Source organism: Salmo salar, chromosome ssa15, assembly GCF_905237065.1.
Source record: "Salmo salar chromosome ssa15, Ssal_v3.1, whole genome shotgun sequence".
Taxonomy (NCBI): Eukaryota; Metazoa; Chordata; class Actinopteri; order Salmoniformes; family Salmonidae; genus Salmo; species Salmo salar.
The window spans coordinates 99,837,618-99,860,387 of record NC_059456.1 but is presented as its reverse complement, the minus strand read 5'-3'; the positions used below and the strand labels follow the sequence as shown (position 1 = coordinate 99,860,387).

The 22,770-nt window shown below is 45.2% G+C and overlaps 1 protein-coding gene across 1 annotated transcript in view; it reads right to left on the bottom strand.

The window, feature by feature from the left end:
- Positions 1-1,700: 1,700 nt before the first annotated feature.
- Positions 1,701-22,770, bottom strand: part of LOC106572818 (ski oncogene) — a 104,659-nt gene continuing 83,589 nt past the window's right edge. The window contains exons 2-6 of the mRNA XM_014147322.2: positions 13,134-13,360; positions 10,586-10,887; positions 10,137-10,492; positions 8,436-8,666; positions 1,701-7,266 (exon numbers count right to left, since the gene is read on the bottom strand). Coding sequence (XP_014002797.1) covers positions 7,087-7,266; positions 8,436-8,666; positions 10,137-10,492; positions 10,586-10,887; positions 13,134-13,360 — 1,296 coding nt within the window. The 3' untranslated portion in view covers positions 1,701-7,086. The remainder of the gene's footprint in view (positions 7,267-8,435; positions 8,667-10,136; positions 10,493-10,585; positions 10,888-13,133; positions 13,361-22,770) is intronic.

The window sequence follows — 22,770 nt, the reverse complement described above, 5'->3', positions numbered from 1 at the left end:
GTTACAGCGTGTCCTTTGGGTGACGTTACAGCGTGTCCTTTGGGTGGCGTTACAGCGTGTCCTTTGGGTGGTGTTACAGCGTGTCCTTTGGGTGGCGTTACAGCGTGTCCTTTGGGTAGCGTTACAGCGTGTCCTTTGGGTGGCGTTACAGCGTGTCCTTTGGGTGGCGTTACAGCGTGTCCTTTGGGTGGCGTTACAGCGTGTCCTTTGGGTGGCGTTACAGCGTGTCCTTTGGGTGGTGTTACAGCGTGTCCTTTGCGTGGTGTTACAGCGTGTCCTTTGCGTGGTGTTACAGCGTGTCCTTTGGGTGGCGTTACAGCGTGTCCTTTGGGTGGCGTTACAGCGTGTCCTTTGGGTGGTGTTACAGCGTGTCCTTTGGATGGTGTTACAGAGTGTCCTTTGGGTGGCGTTGCAGCGTGTCCTTTGGGTGGTGTTACAGCGTGTCCTTTGGATGGTGTTACAGAGTGTCCTTTGGGTGGCGTTGCAGCGTGTCCTTTGGGTAGTGTTACAGCGTGTCCTTTGGGTGGCGTTACAGCGTGTCCTTTGGGTGGCGTTGCAGCGTGTCCTTTGGGTGGTGTTACAGCGTGTCCTTTGGGTGGCGTTACAGCGTGTCCTTTGGGTAACGTTACAGCGTGTCCTTTGGGTGGTGTTGCAGCGTGTCCTTTGGGTGGTGTTGCAGCGTGTCCTTTGGGTGGCGTTACAGCGTGTCCTTTGGGTGGCGTTACAGCGTGTCCTTTGGGTGGCGTTGCAGCGTGTCCTTTGTGTGGCGTTGCAGCGTGTCCTTTGGGTGGTGTTACAGCGTGTCCTTTGGGTGGTGTTACAGCGTGTCCTTTGGGTGGTGGACCATTGTTGATATACACGGAAAACTGTTGAGCGTGAAAAACTCAGCAGCGTTGCAGTTCTTGACACAAACCGGTGCGCCTGGCACCTACTACAATACCCCACTCAGAGGCACTTAAATCTTAAGCTTAAAAATATTTATTTAACCTGTCTCCTCCCCTTCATCTACACAGATTGAAGTGGATTTAACAAGTGACATCAATAAGGGATCATTAGCAATCACCTGGATTCACCTTATCAGTCTATATCACTTGTTGTATGAACACTTGAATAAGAAAAACGGTCAAATGTTTCCTTAGAAAAGTAGAATCTTGATTGGTTGAGCTAGATACATTATAACGGTGATTCTGCCACAACCAGGACTGTAACTGAATGGTTTTAACTCTCTGTCTGATTCCTTAAGAGCAAACGTCGTCCTCTTATCTTTGAATTTGATGCATTTAATGTTCAATTCATGACCTATTCAGTAAGACACAATGACTCAATGACTAACCACCATTTACATGGCTTTGTAACTCTGCCGAAGTACCACTGATCATCGTGGAGTGAATTGAGTAATGCTCCCTATACTGTCCATACGTTTCTTTGCAAAAGGTGGGAAACGCTTGTGCAGAATAATACAAAACAGAGTCATGCTCATAGCATGTTCATAAGAGCGTGAACAGTATAGCTATTACATTATATATTATTATTATTATATATTATTATAATATCAATTATTATTATGATTATTATTATTCTAAGTCATTGCGATGTGTAGAAACTGTGACGCCCGAGGCAGGGGTTTGAATTCATGTCAGCCAAACTGATGGTCACAAGCAAGAAACATAACAGCTGTTATAAGAAAGAAATGTGGGTCATTTAATCTGGACAAACAACTTTATTTCTGGTAATGCATCTATACACTGTACATTCAGTCACTGTGGTATATAAGCATAGCTATTTTCAAACATAATCTCATAAAGTCCTTTACTTTACAATATAGTCCGTGTTGTGAGAGGGTGCCGATGAATGGGGGCGGGGGGACAAGGGAGAGGAAGGAATAGATAAATAAGCCAAGCGTTTTTCTCATACTATATATGCGTCATTAATAAACGAGAAAGCATACATTTACCTCTTACATAAAAATATTTCTAGAATTGTAAAGTTGATATAGTATTAGCAGCAGCGTAGGGCTAAAATATACATGAGGATGGAGAAAAAACCTGCGAGATGGCGGTAGTTCTTGTGTGTCCCATTTTTACCATTACTTGATGAAACATTGAATTTGGCCTTACTGCTATTAACCCATAGAAACACATTGAATAACACATTCATACAGTGCCTTCAGAAAGTATTCACACCCCTTGACTTTTTCCACATTTTGTTGTGACAGCCTGAATTTAAAATTGATTACATTTAGAATTTTTTTGTCACACAATACCCCATAATGTCAAAGCGGAATTATGTTTTCAGAAATTTTTACAAATTAGAAACGAAAAGATGAAATGTCTTGAGTCAATAAGTATTCAACCCCTTTGTCATGGCAAGCCTAAATAAATTCAGGAGTAAAACTTTGCTTAACAAGTCACATAATAAGTTGCATGGACTTACTCTGTGTGCAATAATAGTGTTAAACATGATTTTTTAATGACTACCCTATCTCTGTACCCCACACATACAATTATGTGTAAGGTCCCTCATTTAAGCAGTGAAATTCAAACACAGATTCAACCACAAAGACCAGGGAGGTTTTTCAATGCCTCACAAAGGGCACCTATTGGTAGATGGGTAAAAAAACAGACATTGAATATCCCAGACATTGAATATCCCTTTGAGCATATTAATTACACTTTGGATGGTGTATCAATACACCCAGTCACTACAAAGAGGCATCCTTCATAACTCAGATGACGGAGAGGAAAGAAACCACTCTAGGATTACACCATGAGGCCAATGGTGACTTTTAAAAAAGTACAGAGTTTAATGGCTGTGATAGGAGAAATCTGAGGATGGATCAACAATATTGTAGTTCTCCACAGTACTAACCTAATTGACAGAGTGAATTAACTTTTTGTCCTGAATACAACATATTACTGAGTACAATTCTCCATATTTTCAAGCATAGTGTGGCTGCATCATGTTATGGGTATGCTTATAATCGTTAAGGACTTTTCAGGATAAAAAAGAAACAGAATGGTTCTAAGCACAAGCAAAATCCTAAAGGAAAATCTGGTTCAGTCTGCTTTCCACCACACACTGGGAGATGAATTCCCCTTTCAGCAGGACAATAACCTAAAACACAAGGTCAAATCTACACTGGAGTTGCTAACTAAGAAAACATTGAATGTTCCTGAATGACCGAGTCAGTTTTGACTTAAATCTACTTGAAAATCTATGGCAAGACCTGAAAATGGTTGTCTAGCAATGATCAACACCCCATTTGACCGAGCTTGAAGATTTTAAAAAATAATGATGGGCAAATGTGGCATAATCCAGGTGTGGTAAGCTCTTAGAGACTTACCCAGAAAGATTCACAGCTGTAATTGCTGCCAAAGGTACTTCTACAAAGTATTGACTCAGGGATGAGAATACTTATGTAAATTAAGATATTTCTGTATTTCATTTTCAATAAATTAGCAGAATTGTCTAAAACATGTTTTCACTTTGTCATTATCGGGTTTTGTGAGTAGATGGGTGAGACAAAAACTATATTTTAAACATTTTTTATTCAGGCTGGAACACAACAAAATGTGGAATAAGTCAAGGGTTATGAATACTTTCTGAAGGCGCTGTGCACTATCTGATATTGAATATATTGTAAAAAATATATGAACTGGTGAAAAAAGTATTTCAATATAAAGACCTTACAGTAAAATAAAAATCTAAATAATTGGATAAACAACATGTTTATGTAGGGAATATTCTCTAATGCAATGCAATAATTGTTTTTGAAAGATGTTCTTGGTTAAAACACAAAGCAAAACAAAACAAGACAGCTGTAAGAAAAGATGTGTTTTGGATAAAAAGGAAACACCATGTACATATATAATACAATATTGTAAAAATGAAAGATTATTTACACTTGTAAATTCTTCTTTTTAAATCTTCACACGGGCTAGTTGTCTATGTTCTACTGTTATTGCTTCTTCTTTGTCCTCCACTTAGCAAAATGGTTCTGATTTAAAAAAGAATAAATCATTTATCTGCTTTTTTTCTTTTACTTGGGAGCAAAGAGCCAATGTTGTCATTTTCTCCTTTTTTTTGTAGAAAACCATGAAAAGGAAACTACAAATATCAATTCACTCGAGTGTAAAAACAACTATAAAATGTACCAATTTTAGGTCTGCAAGTCACAGACTCAGTGTCAGTCTCTAAGTAACATTGGCCTTTCTAATGTTGGTTAAGACATGGGGCTTGGACATAATGCCCTCTTCACTAGTTAGAGATGTCCACCTTTGGATAGACAGACCAAATCACATAAAAATGGTAGGTCATCTTTTTCTACAACCAAGAGATAACCTCATAATACCACATAGCTATGGTATCTGTTGATACCTAGAATTATTTTTGACATGCATATCTCTAAAAGAACATTTCTGAATGAATTAAAGGTATCATTCAAAATGCCTTATTAGATTATTTATTTTTTACAATTACAAGTCGTTAAATTGTTTCTGCTCAAAAAGAAGAGTAAATGTAATTACCGCCTTAAACTGCATTGGGTTAGAAATACTGGGGGAAAAGCTGTATCTTGTAGCTTGAGCAATGTAGTCAAGTCAGGCCTATCCAGAGGGATAGTGCAGAGAGAAGAGAGAATGAAAATGGCCCCTCCGTCGACAGTGTCTGCACTGTGTGACGGGCGTGACATCTGCACTGTGACGGTAATGACATCCCATGGTGGAGTTGACTCTTGAGCACGTTCCTACTGAGGCCAAATACAAACATTTACTTCATCGTCAGTGTTCCTGATCTGGAAAACCCTCTGCCCACATTCAGGCACTTCAGGTTGTCCAGCATTGTGTTTGAACTTCAGGTTGTGTTTTTTGCGTGTACGTGTAAAGTTATTTTTCTTCAACTATGTAATAAACATGGTTAGATTCCTCTAAAAAAGACAGGTTTGCTGTACAACACAATAAAATCCTTACATGTACAGTATCAATGCCCAATAATGACTATATGTATGGCAAACCTTCTCAAATGTCATGCATATGAATGAAAATATATGAGTTTTCTATTGGAAAAAGGAACATAAGAAACAAGCCATAAAAATATCCCACATTTAAAACAACAACATCAACAACCAAAGGAAAAAAGCATAAACACAATGTACATTCTAATTTGCATTGTTCCCACTCTGTAGTGGAGCATTATAAAATGTATTTTTTTATTAATCATCTATATATTTTTTATTAATCCTCTTTATATTTTTTTCTGGTAAATATATGAGCAATATGTCTTCAGACTGTTATAATCACTGCTTTCCCATGAATGGTCTAAAAGCACTATTTCACACCTTGGAACGTGGATGAATCATTGTCCTATTAATAAATACCAACATTTTAGGAGAGTTGGGCGCCTATGCCATTTTGGCTTTTGCAATCCTACATCCCACTGTCTTTCTATTTTGATGAGTGTTAATTGACAACAAAAATTGTATAATTAGTGCCAAAAAAGATTGGAATTACATTTCTCAACAGCCCAAACTGTATCAGCAAGCATGTAGACCCCTTTTCTCTCATTTTATTTACAATATTTTGTCTTAAACACATGATTACATTGCATTTAAATGAGTTGCATATAATAACAAAATGCTCACTTGGATTTGTATTGTTGTTGTCATGGATATATCCTCTCCAACGTAAGATTGAAGACAATAATGGGAGTATAAGGCATTATAACAGTATTTTGTAATGACAAAGTGCGATTCATTATTGTAAAAAAAAAAAAAAAAAAACACATATATATATATATATTTACATACCATCATTTAATTAAAAAATAAAATGTTGTGGTTCTGGCTAAAGGCGCCACTTCCAGCCCTAAAATCATAGTATTCAAAAATTGTATTTTCGATCTTCATCTGAGCAAGTCATGCCACCTCTCGCTAATCAAATGAAAAGCAGTAAAGCCGGGTAAACTAGTTTTAACCAACAGTCCCAGGGGAAACCCAGCAGAAGGCTTGTGTACAAATCTGGGCTTCAGATTGCACCCAGATACTAAATGATCACAAAGTTTATCTTTATAAGATAAACTTTTGGGTTTTAACCCAAATGCTCACGAACACATAATGAAGACAAGTATGTATGCTGTTTCGGTGTATATGTGTGAACATCTCTTGTTGTTAATATCTAAATGAAATGCTCACTCTAAGAGGTGTGCCAGAACACACAGATACAGGGCCTGTGTCAAAGAGAGAAAACATCTAGTCCAATGCAATCCTCTGACCCCTTCCATAGTAAACTTTATGATGTATTAATGGAATAGTAGAACAACCTTTATACTTTTCCTCAGTGGATCAGAATGGCCTCCTCTACACACCAACTAACCATGATGACACTGCTGGTAGTTTGTCTTGCTTGCTGTCTGTTAATATTTTTTGTAAATCCATATTTTTTTGTCTCCAAGCTCTTATAGCACAAAGAAGCAAAGAGAATGTTTGCGTTACATTTTTTACATATCGCTATGCAGTCTCTTAAATAGCTTATAAGGTCATGAAATTCTCCAACTTCTTCACGGGAAACGGAGCAGAAGCCCTGCTGGGGCACGTCTGAGGAGTCCAGTCCTACTTCCCGGCTCCTCTGCCATTTTGACAGCCCTCCATTTTGTCTCTAAACAGGCCAGTTGAAAAATTATTGTATTATCTTTTTTTTTATCATAGAAAATGTTTTATCCAAAAGGGTCACCAGTTTCTGTCTCAGAAAATACAGGCACAACTATATTTTGTGCTATATTTTTTTTTTCTTCCGATCCAATTTTCTGTTTGTGGAGGAGAGGTGCGTTTCAGTGCTTGTCCTAGTAACAACTTGGTCCATGTACAAATACCAACAACTAGTAACAACTTGGTCCATGTACAAATACCAAGTTTGACTTGCAGGCTTTCTCTCTCCAAGGATGCATCTAAGCACTCATACAATTTTTGTGAGGATGGATACACGCACACATAGAGGGTTGATATTTCTGCTTTTCTGTTTCTGTGGTCTCAGGCGTAGTTTTGTTTCGGGTGCTGATAGTGGGGGATTGGCGGGGGGTTGGTCATGGGAAGGGTTAGTTGTTGACGGGGGTGTCCTCGGTAGGCATGTCCTGCTCCTTGGGCCACAGCTGCTGCTGCAGCTCCTTGACCACTCTCTCCAGGTGTTCCCTGGCTTCCCGCTCTTGCAGTAGGTCTGCCCGGAGCTGCTCGCGATCCGCCTCGGCATGCTGGAGCTTCATCTGCAGGTCCTCGATCTGGAACCAAGCAAAAAGCACCATGAAGGGTTGAGCTGAGGACCCAGGCTATATGACTGATGTGTCTACTTTCAGGGAAGGGTTGAGCTGAGGACCCAGGCTATATGACTGATGTGTCTACTTTCAGGGAAGGGTTGAGCTGAGAACCCAGGCTATATGAATGATGTGTCTACTTTCAGGGAAGGGTTGAGCTGAGAACCCAGGCTATATGACTGATGTGTCTACTTTCAGGGAAGGGTTGAGCTGAGAACCCAGGCTATATGACTGATGTGTCTACTTTCAGGGAAGGGTTGAGCTGAGGACCCAGGCTATATGACTGATGTGTCTACTTTCAGGGAAGGGTTGAGCTGAGGACCCAGGCTATATGACTGGTGTGTCTACTTTCATCATTTTCTGTCATTTCTTGTTAACTACCTAATATCATGCTTTGAACTTTTAAAACACACACACTCACATACATACACAGCCAGTGGCCACATCCTTCCCTCTGAGCATGCAAACCTCTAAGTCTCTCCACATCCTGCCCAGACACACATTAAGACTAGCCCTAACCCTAACCCAGACACACATTAAGACTAGCACTAACCCTAACCCAGACACACATTAAGACTAGCCCTAACCCTAACCCAGACACACATTAAGACTAGCCCTAACCCTAACCCAGACACACAACAGTGAACATTGGGACGAGCCCTGACATAGACCTAACTTAGCTGTCTCCCCAAAGCCTGCAAACACTATAAAAACAATAAACATTTTAAACATTCACTCAAATAAAGGCTTTTATGGCAGGTTGTTATGACAGGGCTTTATGACAGGGCTGGAAAGTGAATTGTTCTTTTTAGAGAAACTACAGACGGGAATCCAGTGTACCTCCCCTTTGTTTTGTCTAATCTACATTTCCCATGATGCTTAACAGGAACTAGACATCTCTTCCTGTTTCCTCTTTGAGTTACACCCATTTATTTTTGACGGAGGAAACATTTTTTCTCTTTCCCCATTGACCATGAGAAGACTTAGCCTTGGTGTTAGACAAAAATGATGCAATTACTCTGAGGGCTAACCTCCGTTCCGAGTGTTTATGTAATCGGACTCAGACTACAGACATTGCTCTGTCTGGGTTTGAGTAGCCTGTGTGTGTGTTGTGTGTGTGTTGTGTGTGTCCTCACCTGTGTCGAGTACTTGGCGCGCAGGCGGCCTGCCTCGCAGCCCTTGTCACACACTCTGAGCTGCCGGACATGCTCTAGCTCCCTCTTCAGATGCACGCGCGACTCGTTTGCCTCCTTTATCTTTTTCTCGCTCTCGGCGCGAAGGCGCTCAATCTCCTTCCTCAGGTTCCGCTTGGCCTCCGTGGCCTCCCTGAGCTTCTCTTTCTTAGCCAGTCGCAGGAACTCCAACTCCTAGGGAACAGTTCACACATGAGCTAAATACAGGTAGCATTACTGAGTTGGCGTTAACGCATTAGCATTCCTGAGTACAGTTTAGCGTAACCTAATTAGCATAAGCCTACAGAGGAAGAGTTGGCATTAAACTTATTCAAGGACGCTAACATCAAACAACAAGCTAGCTGTTGACATTGAGCCTGGGGAAACCCTGTTGAACTTTGAACCTTCTGAAAGTCATAGCGAACTCCTGGAAAACAGATAAAGAGCTATCGTTAAACAAAAGGTTATGAAAGCTCAACCCAAACACAATGTAAGCATAATGTAAGGTTACGATTGTGGAAGACATTGTTCTGCACAGCGCATACAACTGTTTTATAAGACATGTTATAAGTAGTACAAGTCAAGTCAAGGGCGGCAGTGGTTTCAGTCAATAATAAATTCATATGAAGATCAAGAAACAGAACAGAGCTTTACAAGAAACAACTTGTTCTAATATACCACAGCCCAGTGTTTACTAGAGGTCAAGAGTTAAGGAGATGAGAGGGCGAACAGAAGTGAGGTTTCCTTCCTCTTTGAAACTGAGAGACTAACAGATTTCTTGTGTGTGTGTGTGTGTGTGTGTGTGTGTGTGTGTGTGTGTGTGTGTGTGTGTGTGTGTGTGTGTGTGTGTGTGTGTGTGTGTGTGCGTGCGTGTGGAAACTCACTTGTCATGGGAACCTAACTGCCAGGACAAGCGTATCTGTCATCAAGCTTTGTTAGCTCCCTCGTTAAAGTATGATGAAAAGAACCCAACTACAATCCTCCGGTCTACTTCTTGCTCAATTTACTAAATGTCTTGTCTGGTAAATTAAGTACAACTTTTGAACAAAAGTGCTTGCTTACTCTCAACTGGCTGCTATTTTAAACTAGGACGTTTGTTTTGTTAGTGTTACTCATCTCTATCTCCAGACAATGACTTAATGTAAGCCAAGTGGAACGCAGTCACTCAAGAATGTTTCGTCTTGGGAGGATGCACATTGTGTACCATCGCACACACACAGTTGTCGCTCGTTTCAAAAAACAATTATTGGTATCTTTCCAAGACCAAATAAAATGGAAGTCTGCCCCGTCTGCTTTTGCAGCAACATCCGTTTGTCGTTTTTTTTGCCAAGTCATGGTGTAAGCTGCCAGGCCTCTGAGTTAGAGCACTTCTGTGTTAGTTGCTTAATGCGTGTACAGTACATTCCCATTTCTTAACACTTTCCCCTCTGTCTAGCACTTAAGAGTTTGAGGAACTGAAGACACACTGGCATTAGTAAAAACAGGGCTAAAGCCTAGGCATTATCTCTGGGTCCTCGGATCTTAGCCAAGGTGCCCCAGCACACAGGGATAGTTTTTCAGCCTTTCTTTGTAATGCATATATGTATATTTTATACCTATACATGGATATTTGATTATATATTTGTGAATTGGGGTATAGGATAGTTGATTGATGGGTCTCTGTACCTGTTGAAGGCTGCGTTTGGCCTGCAGGGCTGAGCCCAGCTTCTCCTCCTGCTTCACCCGCATCTTGACGATCTCATGCAGGAACTTCTCCTTAGACTCCTTGGAGTCCAGCCCGCTGTCCAGCGCCTGCCTCAGGATCTCCAACTCTGACTCCAGACCCCCCGGCCCGGGGCCCTCAGGGGCCAACACCACCGCCATTGCTGCTGCCGCTACCCCAGCGAGAGGGCCGTCCTCGGGGCTCAACATCGCCGACGTCACCGTACACACTGGGACCTGGGCGCCGGGCGAGCTTATGTCCTTGGCAGAGCTGGAGGAGGTGAAGGATGGGGAGGAGAGGGAGGACAGGGACGAAGTGACTGGGGAAAGAGAGGAGAGAGAGTGTAAGGTTACGTTTTGTGTCAGAGTAAGAGGTTTTCACTTCAAACATAAAATGTTTCTGAGTTACTCACATTCCTCTCGGCTCTCCACCTCGATCTCCACTTCCGAGTCCTTGTCCTCCTGGGGTGGGAGCTTGCTGGCTGCAGCCGATGGGGAGCAGGGGGGCTCGTGGCCTGGGTGCGGGAGCTCCCCTGTGGCCCTCCTCTTCCGGGTCCTGGATATGGGGCTGGCGCCCTTTCCTGGGGCCTTGCTGGCACTGGGGTGGGAGGTGCTAGGCACGGACGGGGACAGGGGCCCTGTCTTTGTCAGGGGTGGGGGTGTGAGGGCCACATTTGGGGACACAGCGTTCTCCATGGTCTTGAAGTTGTAAAGGCTGAGAGGGTGAGAGAGAGAGAGAGAGAGAGAGAGAGAGAGAGAGAGAGAGAGAGAGAGAGAGAGAGAGAGAGAGAGAGAGAGAGAGAGAAAAGGATGTGAGAGGGGGTTGATCTTTAGGTGTCTTTGATTGGACTACGGGGAAAGAATGTAGAATGTTCAACAATGAACTAAGAAGGAGCATATGTGATACTTTATTTCTGAATCCAAAACGGGCTTTGCTCTATCAGGAGCTCCAGAGCCACTTGTAATATTCCGTTGGATATTCACTCCTACTGAGTGAAACATGGATCAGATCAAATGTGTGTGCTCCTGTGTGAATGTGATGTGTGTAATGTTGTTATGTGTGTGTGGTGATTCACACACGGTTGAGTGTGTGTGAGTGGTGCCATGTGGGAAGGAGCAGTACCATCAGACCTGCCCCTCTAACCTCAGCCCACCCAGACAAGCAGGTGGTCCCTCTTGATAGTGAGGCATGCTGGGAGGGAGCACATCCATCAATAACATGAGCACAACATGTTGACCTGTTGTTCTATGTTGACCTGTGTTAACAGCTTGGACTTGGTGTTCTATGTTGACCTGTGTTAACAGCTTGGACTTGGTGTTCTATGTTGACCTGTGTTAACAGCTTGGACTTGGTGTTCTATGTTGACCTGTGTTAACAGCTTGGACTTGGTGTTCTATGTTGACCTGTGATAACAGCTTGGACTTGGTGTTCTATGTTGACCTGTGTTAACAGCTTGGACTTGGTGTTCTATGTTGACCTGTGTTAACAGCTTGGACTTGGTGTTCTATGTTGACCTGTGATAACAGCTTGGACTTGGTGTTCTATGTTGACCTGTGTTAACAGCTTGGACTTGGTGTTCTATGTTGACCTGTGTTAACAGCTTGGACTTGGTGTTCTATGTTGACCTGTGTTAACAGCTTGGACTTGGTGTTCTATGTTGACCTGTGTTAACAGCTTGGACTTGGTGTTCTATGTTGACCTGTGTTAACAGCTTGGACTTGGTGTTCTATGTTGACCTGTGATAACAGCTTGGACTTGGTGTTCTATGTTGACCTGTGTTAACAGCTTGGACTTGGTGTTCTATGTTGACCTGTGTTAACAGCTTGGACTTGGTGTTCTATGTTGACCTGTGATAACAGCTTGGACTTGGTGTTCTATGTTGACCTGTGTTAACAGCTTGGACTTGGTGTTCTATGTTGACCTGTGTTAACAGCTTGGACTTGGTGTTCTATGTTGACCTGTGTTAACAGCTTGGACTTGGTGTTCTATGTTGACCTGTGATAACAGCTTGGACTTGGTGTTCTATGTTGACCTGTGTTAACAGCTTGGACTTGGTGTTCTATGTTGACCTGTGTTAACAGCTTGGACTTGGTGTTCTATGTTGACCTGTGTTAACAGCTTGGACTTGGTGTTCTATGTTGACCTGTGTTAACAGCTTGGACTTGGTGTTCTATGTTCACTTGTGTTAACAGCTTGGACTTGGTGTTCTATGTTGACCTGTGTTAACAGCTTGGACTTGGTGTTCTATGTTGACCTGTGTTAACAGCTTGGACTTGGTGTTCTATGTTGACCTGTGATAACAGCTTGGACTTGGTGTTCTATGTTGACCTGTGTTAACAGCTTGGACTTGGTGTTCTATGTTGACCTGTGTTAACAGCTTGGACTTGGTGTTCTATGTTGACCTGTGTTAACAGCTTGGACTTGGTGTTCTATGTTGACCTGTGTTAACAGCTTGGACTTGGTGTTCTATGTTGACCTGTGTTAACAGCTTGGACTTGGTGTTCTATGTTGACCTGTGTTAACAGCTTGGACTTGGTGTTCTATGTTGACCTGTGTTAACAGCTTGGACTTGGTGTTCTATGTTGACCTGTGTTAACAGCTTGGACTTGGTGTTCTATGTTGACCTGTGATAACAGCTTGGACTTGGTGTTCTATGTTGACCTGTGTTAACAGCTTGGACTTGGTGTTCTATGTTGATCTGTGTTAACAGCTTGGACTTGGTGTTCTATGTTGACCTGTGTTAACAGCTTGGACTTGGTGTTCTATGTTGACCTGTGTTAACAGCTTGGACTTGGTGTTCTATGTTGACCTGTGTTAACAGCTTGGACTTGGTGTTCTATGTTGACCTGTGTTAACAGCTTGGACTTGGTGTTCTATGTTGACCTGTGATAACAGCTTGGACTTGGTGTTCTATTTGTTTTCAGGGTAGTTTGTTGTTGTTGTGAGAATATTGTGCTCACCTGTCTCTCAGGAGAGCCAGAGGACGGCTGGGCATGTCTTTGTCCCCAGCTGAGAGGTTAGGGGACCAGGGCCTGAAAGCCGAGGGCCTCTGTCTAGGCTGGAAGCAGTTGAGCCCCTTATTGGCCGAAGCCGAGAGGGATCGGAGCCAATCGGGTTGCTTCTCGGACAGGGATAGCGATGGGAAGTCTTCATGTTTAGACTTCTTGGCTGGAATGGGATCCGACCCCTGGAGAGAAGAGAAAATATCATGTTAGGTCAAGTCTACGTTCTATTCTGAGAGGGGCCCTTTCCTTTGTCCAGCGGAGGGCATCCTCACTGGCCTGCCAGTCTGGACAGAACAACGCACCCAGAGGTGTCAGGCGGCTCTAGCCAGCGCGTGCGTGCATGCGTGTGTGTGAGAGAGATAGAGAATGATCCCAGTATAAATAGAGCCAAAATCAACAATAACTCCTCCAGACAGGTGTCGCGGAAAAGGCGTCTGACAATTCGGAGTGTGAGTGTGTGTAAATGTAGGAGGGGTGTTGGCAGAGTGTGAGTGTGTGTAAATGTAGGAGGGGTGTTGGCAGAGTGTGAGTGAGTGTGTGTAAATGTAGGAGGGGTGTTGGCAGAGTGTGAGTGTGTGTAAATGTAGGAGGGGTGTTGGCAGTGTGAGTGAGTGTGTGTAAATGTAGGAGGGGTGTTGGCAGAGTGTGAGTGTGTGTAAATGTAGGAGGGGTGTTGGCAGAGTGTGTGTGAGTGTACATTTAAGAGGGGTGTTGGCAGTGTGAGTGTGTACATTTAAGAGGGGTGTTGGCAGTGAGTGTGTGTACATTTAGAGGGGTGTTGGCAGTGTGAGTGTGTACATTTAGAGGGGTGTTGGCAGAGTGTGTGTGTGTGTACATTTAGAGGGGTGTTGGCAGTGTGTGTGTGTGTGTGTACATTTAAGAGGGGTGTTGGCAGAGTGTGTGTGTACATTTAGAGGGGTGTTGGCAGTGTGAGTGTGTACATTTAGAGGGGTGTTGGCAGTGTGTGTGTGTACATTTAGAGGGGTGTTGGCAGTGTGAGTGTGTACATTTAGAGGGGTGTTGGCAGAGTGTGTGTGTGTGTACATTTAAGAGGGGTGTTGGCAGTGTGTGTGTGTACATTTAGGGGGGTGTTGGCAGAGTGTGTGTGTGTGTACATTTAGAGGGGTGTTGGCAGAGTGTGTGTGTGTGTACATTTAAGAGGGGTGTTGGCAGTGTGAGTGTGTGTGAGTGTGTACATTTAGAGGGGTGTTGGCAGAGTGTGTGTGTGTGTACATTTAAGAGGGGTGTTGTCAGAGTGTGAGTGTGTACATTTAGAGGGGTGTTGTCAGAGTGTGTGTGTTTGCTAGCGGTGGAGGTGACTGGGGGTTATTAAGGTGCTAGACAACACAAGCCCTTCATAACACCCTGGTATATTGACTTGAGGTTGAGCTTGTTTTGTACAAAAAACAATAACAACATGTCAACAGTGAAGCTACATCGCTTCAAACACTTACAGCACACACACACACACACACACACACACACACACACACACACACACACACACACACACACACACACACACACACACACACACACACACACACACACACACACACACACACACACACACACACACACACACACACATTCTGCACATGCCAGTACTCCAGACAACTGTATTACTTTCCACACTGTGTATTTCAGCAGAGGTGAGACTTCTGTCTCTCTCTCTGTGTCTCTCTCTATTTCTGCCTCTGAGCTGAGGGAGTCTTTAAAACGCAGACAAGGGCAGGTCTGTGTTCTGGACTGCCATGACATCAGCCTCTCCAAGCTGTGTCTGTCACTAGCCCCCCCCAGCACCCCCCTCCCTCGCAGCACCCCCCTCCCTCGCAGCACCCCCCTCCCTCGCAGCTTTCCTCATCACACGTCTCTGTCTCTCCTATCCCTCCTTTTCTCATTCTCTCAATCTCTCGAGTCGACCAGAGAGACATCATGATCTTAACGTTCTTTAAAAAGAGATAAACATGATCTTAACATTTTTTTTAAAAGAGATAAACATGATCTTAACGTTCTTTAAAAAGAGATAAACATGATCTTAACGTTCTTTAAAAGAGATAAACATGATCTTAACGTTCTTTAAAAAGAGATAAACATGATCTTAACGTTCTTTAAAAAGAGATAAACATGATCTTAACGTTCTTTAAAAAGAGATAAACATGATCTTAACGTTCTTTAAAAAGAGATAAACATGATCTTAACGTTCTTTAAAAAGAGATAAACATGATCTTAACGTTCTTTAAAAGAGATAAACATGATCTTAACGTTCTTTAAAAGAGATAAACATGATCTTAACGTTCTTTAAAAGAGATAAACATGATCTTAACGTTCTTTAAAAGAGATAAACATGATCTTAACGTTCTTTAAAAGAGATAAACATGATCTTAACGTTCTTTAAAAAGAGATAAACATGATCTTAACGTTCTTTAAAAAGAGATAAACATGATCTTAACGTTCTTTAAAAAGAGATAAATATGATCTTAACGTTCTTTAAAAAGAGATAAACATGATCTTAACGTTCTTTAAAAAGAGATAAACATGATCTTAACGTTCTTTAAAAAGAGATAAACATGATCTTAACGTTCTTTAAAAAAGAGATAAACATGATCTTAACGTTCTTTAAAAGAGATAAACATGATCTTAACGTTCTTTAAAAAGAGATAAACATGATCTTAACGTTTAAAAAAAAAGAGATAAACATGATCTGAACGTTCTTTAAAAAGAGATAAAGATGATTTTTTTGCAATTCAAATGTTAATAGTTGTATTGAGAGTGAATGACGTCTGAGAATCTGGACATTCTAGATCATTGTATAATATCTCCATGATTCCTCATTGTTAGCATCATAACACAAAGCAATTGCTGCTTGGAAAATACACTGACTATACCAAACATTAGGAACACCTTCCTAATATTGAGTTGCATCCCCTTTTGTCCTCAGAACAGCCTACATGTTTCAGGGCATGGACTCTACAAGGTGGCTAAAGCGTTCCACAGGGATGCTGGTCCATGTTGACCTCAAAGCTTCCCACAGTTGTGTCAAATTGGCTGGAAATCCTGCCGTAATCGATTACCCTCCCACCACCCGCTGTAATCTATTACCCTCCCACCACCCGCCGTAATCTATTACCCTCCCACCACCCGCCGTAATCTATTACCCTCCCACCACCCACCGTAATCTATTACCCTCCCACCACCCGCCGTAATCTGTTACCCTCCCACCACCCGCCGTAATCTATTACCCTCCCACCACCCGCCGTAATCTATCACCCTCCCACCACCCGACGTAATCTATTACCCTCCCACCACCCGCCGTAATCTATTACCCTCCCACCACCCGCCGTAATCTATTACCCTCCCACCACCCGCCGTAATCTATTACCCTCCCACCACCCGCCGTAATCTGTTACCCTCCAACCACCCGCCGTAATCTATTACCCTCCCACCACCCGCCGTAATCTATTACACTCCCACCACCCGCCGTAATCTGTTACCCTCCCACCACCCGCCGTAATCCATTACCCTCCCACCACCCGCCGTAATCTCTTACCCTCCCACCACCCGCCGTAATCCGTTACCCTCCCACCACCCGCCGTAATCTTGAATAGAGATTTTCTGCAAAGAGATGGACAGGGAGAGAGATGGACAGGGAGAGAGATGGACAGGGAGAGAGATGGACAGGGAGAGAGAGAGAGATGGAGGGAGGGAGAGAGAAAGAGAGACAGATAGAGAGAGAGAGATAGAGAGAGAGAGAGACAGAGAGAGAGAGCGATAGAGACAGAGACAGAGAGAGACAGAGAGAGAGAGAGAGACAGAGAGAGAGAGAGAGAGAGAGAGAGACAGAGCGAGAGAGACAGAGCAGAGAGAGACACAGAGAGAGACACAGAGAGAGAGACACAGAGAGAGAGACAGAGAGAGAGAGACAGAGCGAGAGAGACAGAGAGAGAGACACACAGAGAGAGACACACAGAGAGAGAGAGACAGAGACAGAGCGAGAGAGACAGAGCGAGAGAGACAGAGCGAGAGAGACAGAGCGAGAGACAGAGAGAGAGAGACACAGAGAGAGACACAGAGAGACAGAGAGAGAGAGAGACAGAGAGAGACAGAGAGAGAGAGAGAGAGAGAGAGAGAGAGAGAGAGAGAGAGAGAGAGAGAGAGAGAGAGAGAGAGAGAGAGAGAGAGAGAGAGAGAGAGAGAGAGAGAGAAGGATGTGAGAGGGGGTTGATCTTTAGGTGTCTTTGATTGGACTACGGGGAAAGAATGTAGAATGTTCAACAATGAACTAAGAAGGAGCATATGTGATACTTCATTTCTGAATCCAAAACGGGCTTTGCTCTATCAGGGAGCTCCAGAGCCACTCACAGACAGTGACAGACAGGACTTCCATTAGAAAATCTACTCAAATGTCCTAGGGTGAGGAAATAGGAGCTAGGACATAGGAAGGAAAGCCACTTTGGAATATTGGGACGTTGCCAATGTGTCTGAGTGGAGCAGGCATTTAGCTTCCGTCTACCTGACCACCTAACCAGAGCTCTGCCCCGTGTGTGTGTGTGTGTGTGTGTGTGTGTGTGTGTGTGTGTGTGTGTGTGTGTGTGTGTGTGTGTGTGTGTGTGTGTGTGTGTGTGTGTGTGTACTCATCTGGACACCTGCCAGGGTCCTCCAGCCCAAACAGGAACTGCTGGGAGCAGTGCTTTGTGGAAGGAAGTGAAATCTGAAGGATGGGCCGAGGTGGAATGTGACACTGCTGACTACCAACTCTAAGTGTGTGTGTGTGTGTGTGTGTGTGTGTGTGTGTGTGTGTGTGTGTCCAAGGCCGGTGGGAAACATCACCTTTCAATAGAAAGCCGACAGCCCTTTGCTGATAGGCCACTGCATTGCAACAGGCTTGCCAATACCAAAGAGGAAGAGGTGAAGCGACAAGTTTTATTCTGCCCAAAATCTGTCCACCAAAATGAGCCCACGAAGTGAGTAATTTCTATATGGTGATCGCTGAGTGTCAAAATTGGTCAACAAAAAAATTTAATTGCAAATTTGGTACGTGGGGCTTATTTGATCAAATAGAAGTTTCATAATGGTTAGCTTGAACTGATATAAGTGGACGCACATAACATTTTGGCTACTTAACCAAAAAACGAGTTGTGCCTGTTGTTGTGTATATAACATGTTTTAGCACGGACATTGCCATTGATGGCTTCCACCATTTTAAAGTAGTCAACTAGGTGGGGATTCCTATGAGTTGGGAGCAATCAGCCAATGAAGAACAGGAAAATGTACTACTTTAAAATGAATATAGCCTCAATGGCGTTACCCATGCTGTAACAGATGCTATAATGGCACAGATACAAAGATGAGTGCTCTATCTATCTCTATGGCCTTTTTTCATGCGTATCTGCCCTCTCTTTGGCTAGAATGGTCCCACCGGATCTCGCCTCCTCCCGCCTGCTTTCCATCTTTAAGGACATGTACAGTATTTCCATTGTTTGAGCGGTCACTCGACTATCTTGTCAATATAATAGACAATCTTTGCCAATACCAATGAGTATAACAATATCTTCAGAGAGAGTACTAGAGAGAGAGATACTTTTCTATATATAGTGTATGTGGACACCCCTTCAAATTAGTGGATTCGCCTATTTCAGCCACACCCGTTGCGGTCAGGTCTATAAAATCAAGCACACACCGCCATGCAATCTCCATAGACAAACATTGGCAGCAGAATGGCCTTACTGAAGAGCTCAGTGACTTTCAACGTGGCACCGTCATAGGATACCACCTTTCCAACAAGTCAGTTTATCAAATTTCTGCCCTGCTAGAGCTGCCCCGTTCAAATGTAAGTGCTGTTATTGTGAAGTGGAAACGTCTAGGAGCAAAACGGCTCAGCCGCGAAGTGGTAGGCCACACAAGCTCACATAACGGGACCGCCAAGAGCTGAAGTGCGTAAAAATCGTCTGTCCTCGGTTGCAACAATCACTACCGAGTTCAACACTGCCTCTGGAAGCAACGTCAGCACAAGAACTGTTTGTCGGGAGCATCATGAAATGGCTTTCCATGGCCGAGCAGCTGTACACAAGCCTAAGATCACCATGCGCAATGCCAAGTGTCGGCTGAAGTGGTGTAAAGCTCACCGCCATTGGACTCTGGAGCAGTGGAAACGCGTTCTCTGGAGTGATAAATCACGTTTCACCATCTGTCAGTCTGACGAACGAATCTGGGTTTGGCAAATTCCAGGAGAACGCTACCTGCCCCAATACATTGTGTCAACTGTAAAGTTTGGTGGAGGAGGAATAATGGTCTGGTAGGCCCCTTAGTTCCAGTGAAAGGAAATCTTAACACAACAGCATACAATGACATTCTAGACAATTCTGTGCTTCCAACGTTGTGGCAACAGTTTGGAGAAGGCCCTGTCCTGTTTCAGCATGACAATGTCCCCTTGCACAAAGCGAGGTCCATACATAAATGGTTTGTCAAGATCAGTGTGGAAGAACTTGACTGGCCTGCACAGAGCCCTGACCTCAACCCCATCAAACATCTTTGGGATGAATTGGAACACTGACTGCGAGCCAGGCCTAATCGCCCAATATCAGTGCCCGACATCACTAATGCTCTTGTGGCTGAATGGAAACAAGTACTTGCAGTAATGTTCCAACATCTAGTGGAAAGCCTTCCCAGAAGAGTGGAGGCTGTTATAGCAGCGAAGGGGGGACCAACTCCAACTAGTGTAGGGTAGGGGGACCAACTAGTGTAGGGTAGGGTAGGGTAGGGTAGGGTAGGGTAGGGTAGTGTAGTGTAGTGTAGGGTAGGGTAGTGTAGTGTAGTGTAGTGTAGTGTAGATAGGTAGATGAGAGAGGGGGGGGGGTGAGGCTTGTCTTTATGATCCGGTGTGGATTACACAGCATAGACAGGATGTCACACCTCGAAGATAAGGCCTTTCGATTAGCCGAGCTGGGTGAGATACATGCCCAGACAAGCGCCGCAGCGCACAGAAAATACCCGCTTTTGGAATCTCACACCTCAGTGGTGTCCTAGTATCTGCCTAGGAATAACCCAGGGTTGAGAGAGTGACAAAGCCTCTATTTATGAGGGATGGAGGGAAGGAGAAAATAGAGAGGGAGAAGATAGAGAGTAGGCAGCAGGGTATGTTCAGCTGCCAGGGGTCCTCCGCCTGTGTCTGCCAGTGTGGGTAGGGGACACCACATTCTGCCAGTGTGGGTAGGGAACACCACATTCTGCCAGTGTGGGTAGGGAACACCACATTCTGCCAGTGTGGGTAGGGACTACCACATTCTGCCAGTATGGGTAGGGGACACCACATTATGCCAGTGTGGGTAGGGAACACCACATTATGCCAGTGTGGGTAGGGAACACCACATTCTGCCAGTGTGGGTAGGGAACACCACATTCTGCCAGTGTGGGTAGGGGACGCCACACTCTGCCAGTGTGGGTAGGGGACACCACATTCTGCCAGTGTGGGTAGGGGACACCACATTCTGCCAGTGTGGGTAGGGAACACCACATTCTGCCAGTGTGGGTAGGGGACGCCACATTCTGCCAGTGTGGGTAGGGAACACCACATTCTGCCAGTGTGGGTAGGGGACACCACATTCTGCCAGTGTGGGTAGGGAACACCACATTCTGCCAGTGTGGGTAGGGGACACCACATTCTGCCAGTGTGGGTAGGGAACACCACATTCTGCCAGTGTGGGTAGGGGACACCACATTCTGCCAGTGTGGGTAGGGGACACCACATTCTGCCAGTGTCGGTAGGAAACACCACATTCTGCCAGTGTGGGTAGGGGATGCCACATTCTGCCAGTGTGGGTAGGGAACACCACATTCTGCCAGTGTGGGTAGGGTACGCCACACTCTGCCAGTGTGGGTAGGAAACACCACATTCTGCCAGTGTGGGTAGGGGACGCCACATTCTGCCAGTGTGGGTAGGGGACGCCACATTCTGCCAGTGTGGGTAGGGGACGCCACATTCTGCCAGTGTGGGTAGGGGACGCCACATTCTGCCAGTGTGGGTAGGGGACGCCACATCCTGCCAGTGTGGGTAGGGAACACCACATTCTGCCAGTGTGGGTAGGGGACGCCACATTCTGCCAGTGTGGGTAGGGGACACCACATTCTGCCAGTGTGGGTAGGGGACGCCACACTCTGCCAGTGTGGGTAGGGGACGCCACACTCTGCCAGTGTGGGTAGGGCACACCACACTCTGCCAGTGTGGGTAGGGGACGCCACATTCTGCCAGTGTGGGTAGGAGACACCACATTCTGCCAGTGTGGGTAGGGGACGCCACACTCTGCCAGTGTGGGTAGGGAACACCACATTCTGCCAGTGTGGGTAGGGACTACCACATTCTGCCAGTATGGGTAGGGGACACCACATTATGCCAGTGTGGGTAGGGAACACCACATTATGCCAGTGTGGGTAGGGAACACCACATTCTGCCAGTGTGGGTAGGGAACACCACATTCTGCCAGTGTGGGTAGGGGACGCCACACTCTGCCAGTGTGGGTAGGGGACACCACATTCTGCCAGTGTGGGTAGGGGACACCACATTCTGCCAGTGTGGGTAGGGAACACCACATTCTGCCAGTGTGGGTAGGGGACGCCACATTCTGCCAGTGTGGGTAGGGAACACCACATTCTGCCAGTGTGGGTAGGGGACACCACATTCTGCCAGTGTGGGTAGGGAACACCACATTCTGCCAGTGTGGGTAGGGGACACCACATTCTGCCAGTGTGGGTAGGGAACACCACATTCTGCCAGTGTGGGTAGGGGACACCACATTCTGCCAGTGTGGGTAGGGGACACCACATTCTGCCAGTGTCGGTAGGAAACACCACATTCTGCCAGTGTGGGTAGGGGATGCCACATTCTGCCAGTGTGGGTAGGGAACACCACATTCTGCCAGTGTGGGTAGGGTACGCCACACTCTGCCAGTGTGGGTAGGAAACACCACATTCTGCCAGTGTGGGTAGGGGACGCCACATTCTGCCAGTGTGGGTAGGGGACGCCACATTCTGCCAGTGTGGGTAGGGGACGCCACATTCTGCCAGTGTGGGTAGGGGACGCCACATTCTGCCAGTGTGGGTAGGGGACGCCACATACTGCCAGTGTGGGTAGGGAACACCACATTCTGCCAGTGTGGGTAGGGGACGCCACATTCTGCCAGTGTGGGTAGGGGACACCACATTCTGCCAGTGTGGGTAGGGGACGCCACACTCTGCCAGTGTGGGTAGGGGACGCCACACTCTGCCAGTGTGGGTAGGGCACACCACACTCTGCCAGTGTGGGTAGGGGACGCCACATTCTGCCAGTGTGGGTAGGAGACACCACATTCTGCCAGTGTGGGTAGGGGACGCCACACTCTGCCAGTGTGGGTAGGGGACGCCACATTCTGCCAGTGTGGGTAGGGGACACCACATTCTGCCAGTGTGGGTAGGGGACACCACATTCTGCCAGTGTGGGTAGGGCACACCACATTCTGCCAGTGTGGGTAGGGGACGCCACATTCTGCCAGTGTGGGTAGGGGACACCACATTCTGCCAGTGTAGGTAGGGGACACCACATTCTGCCAGTGTGGGTGGG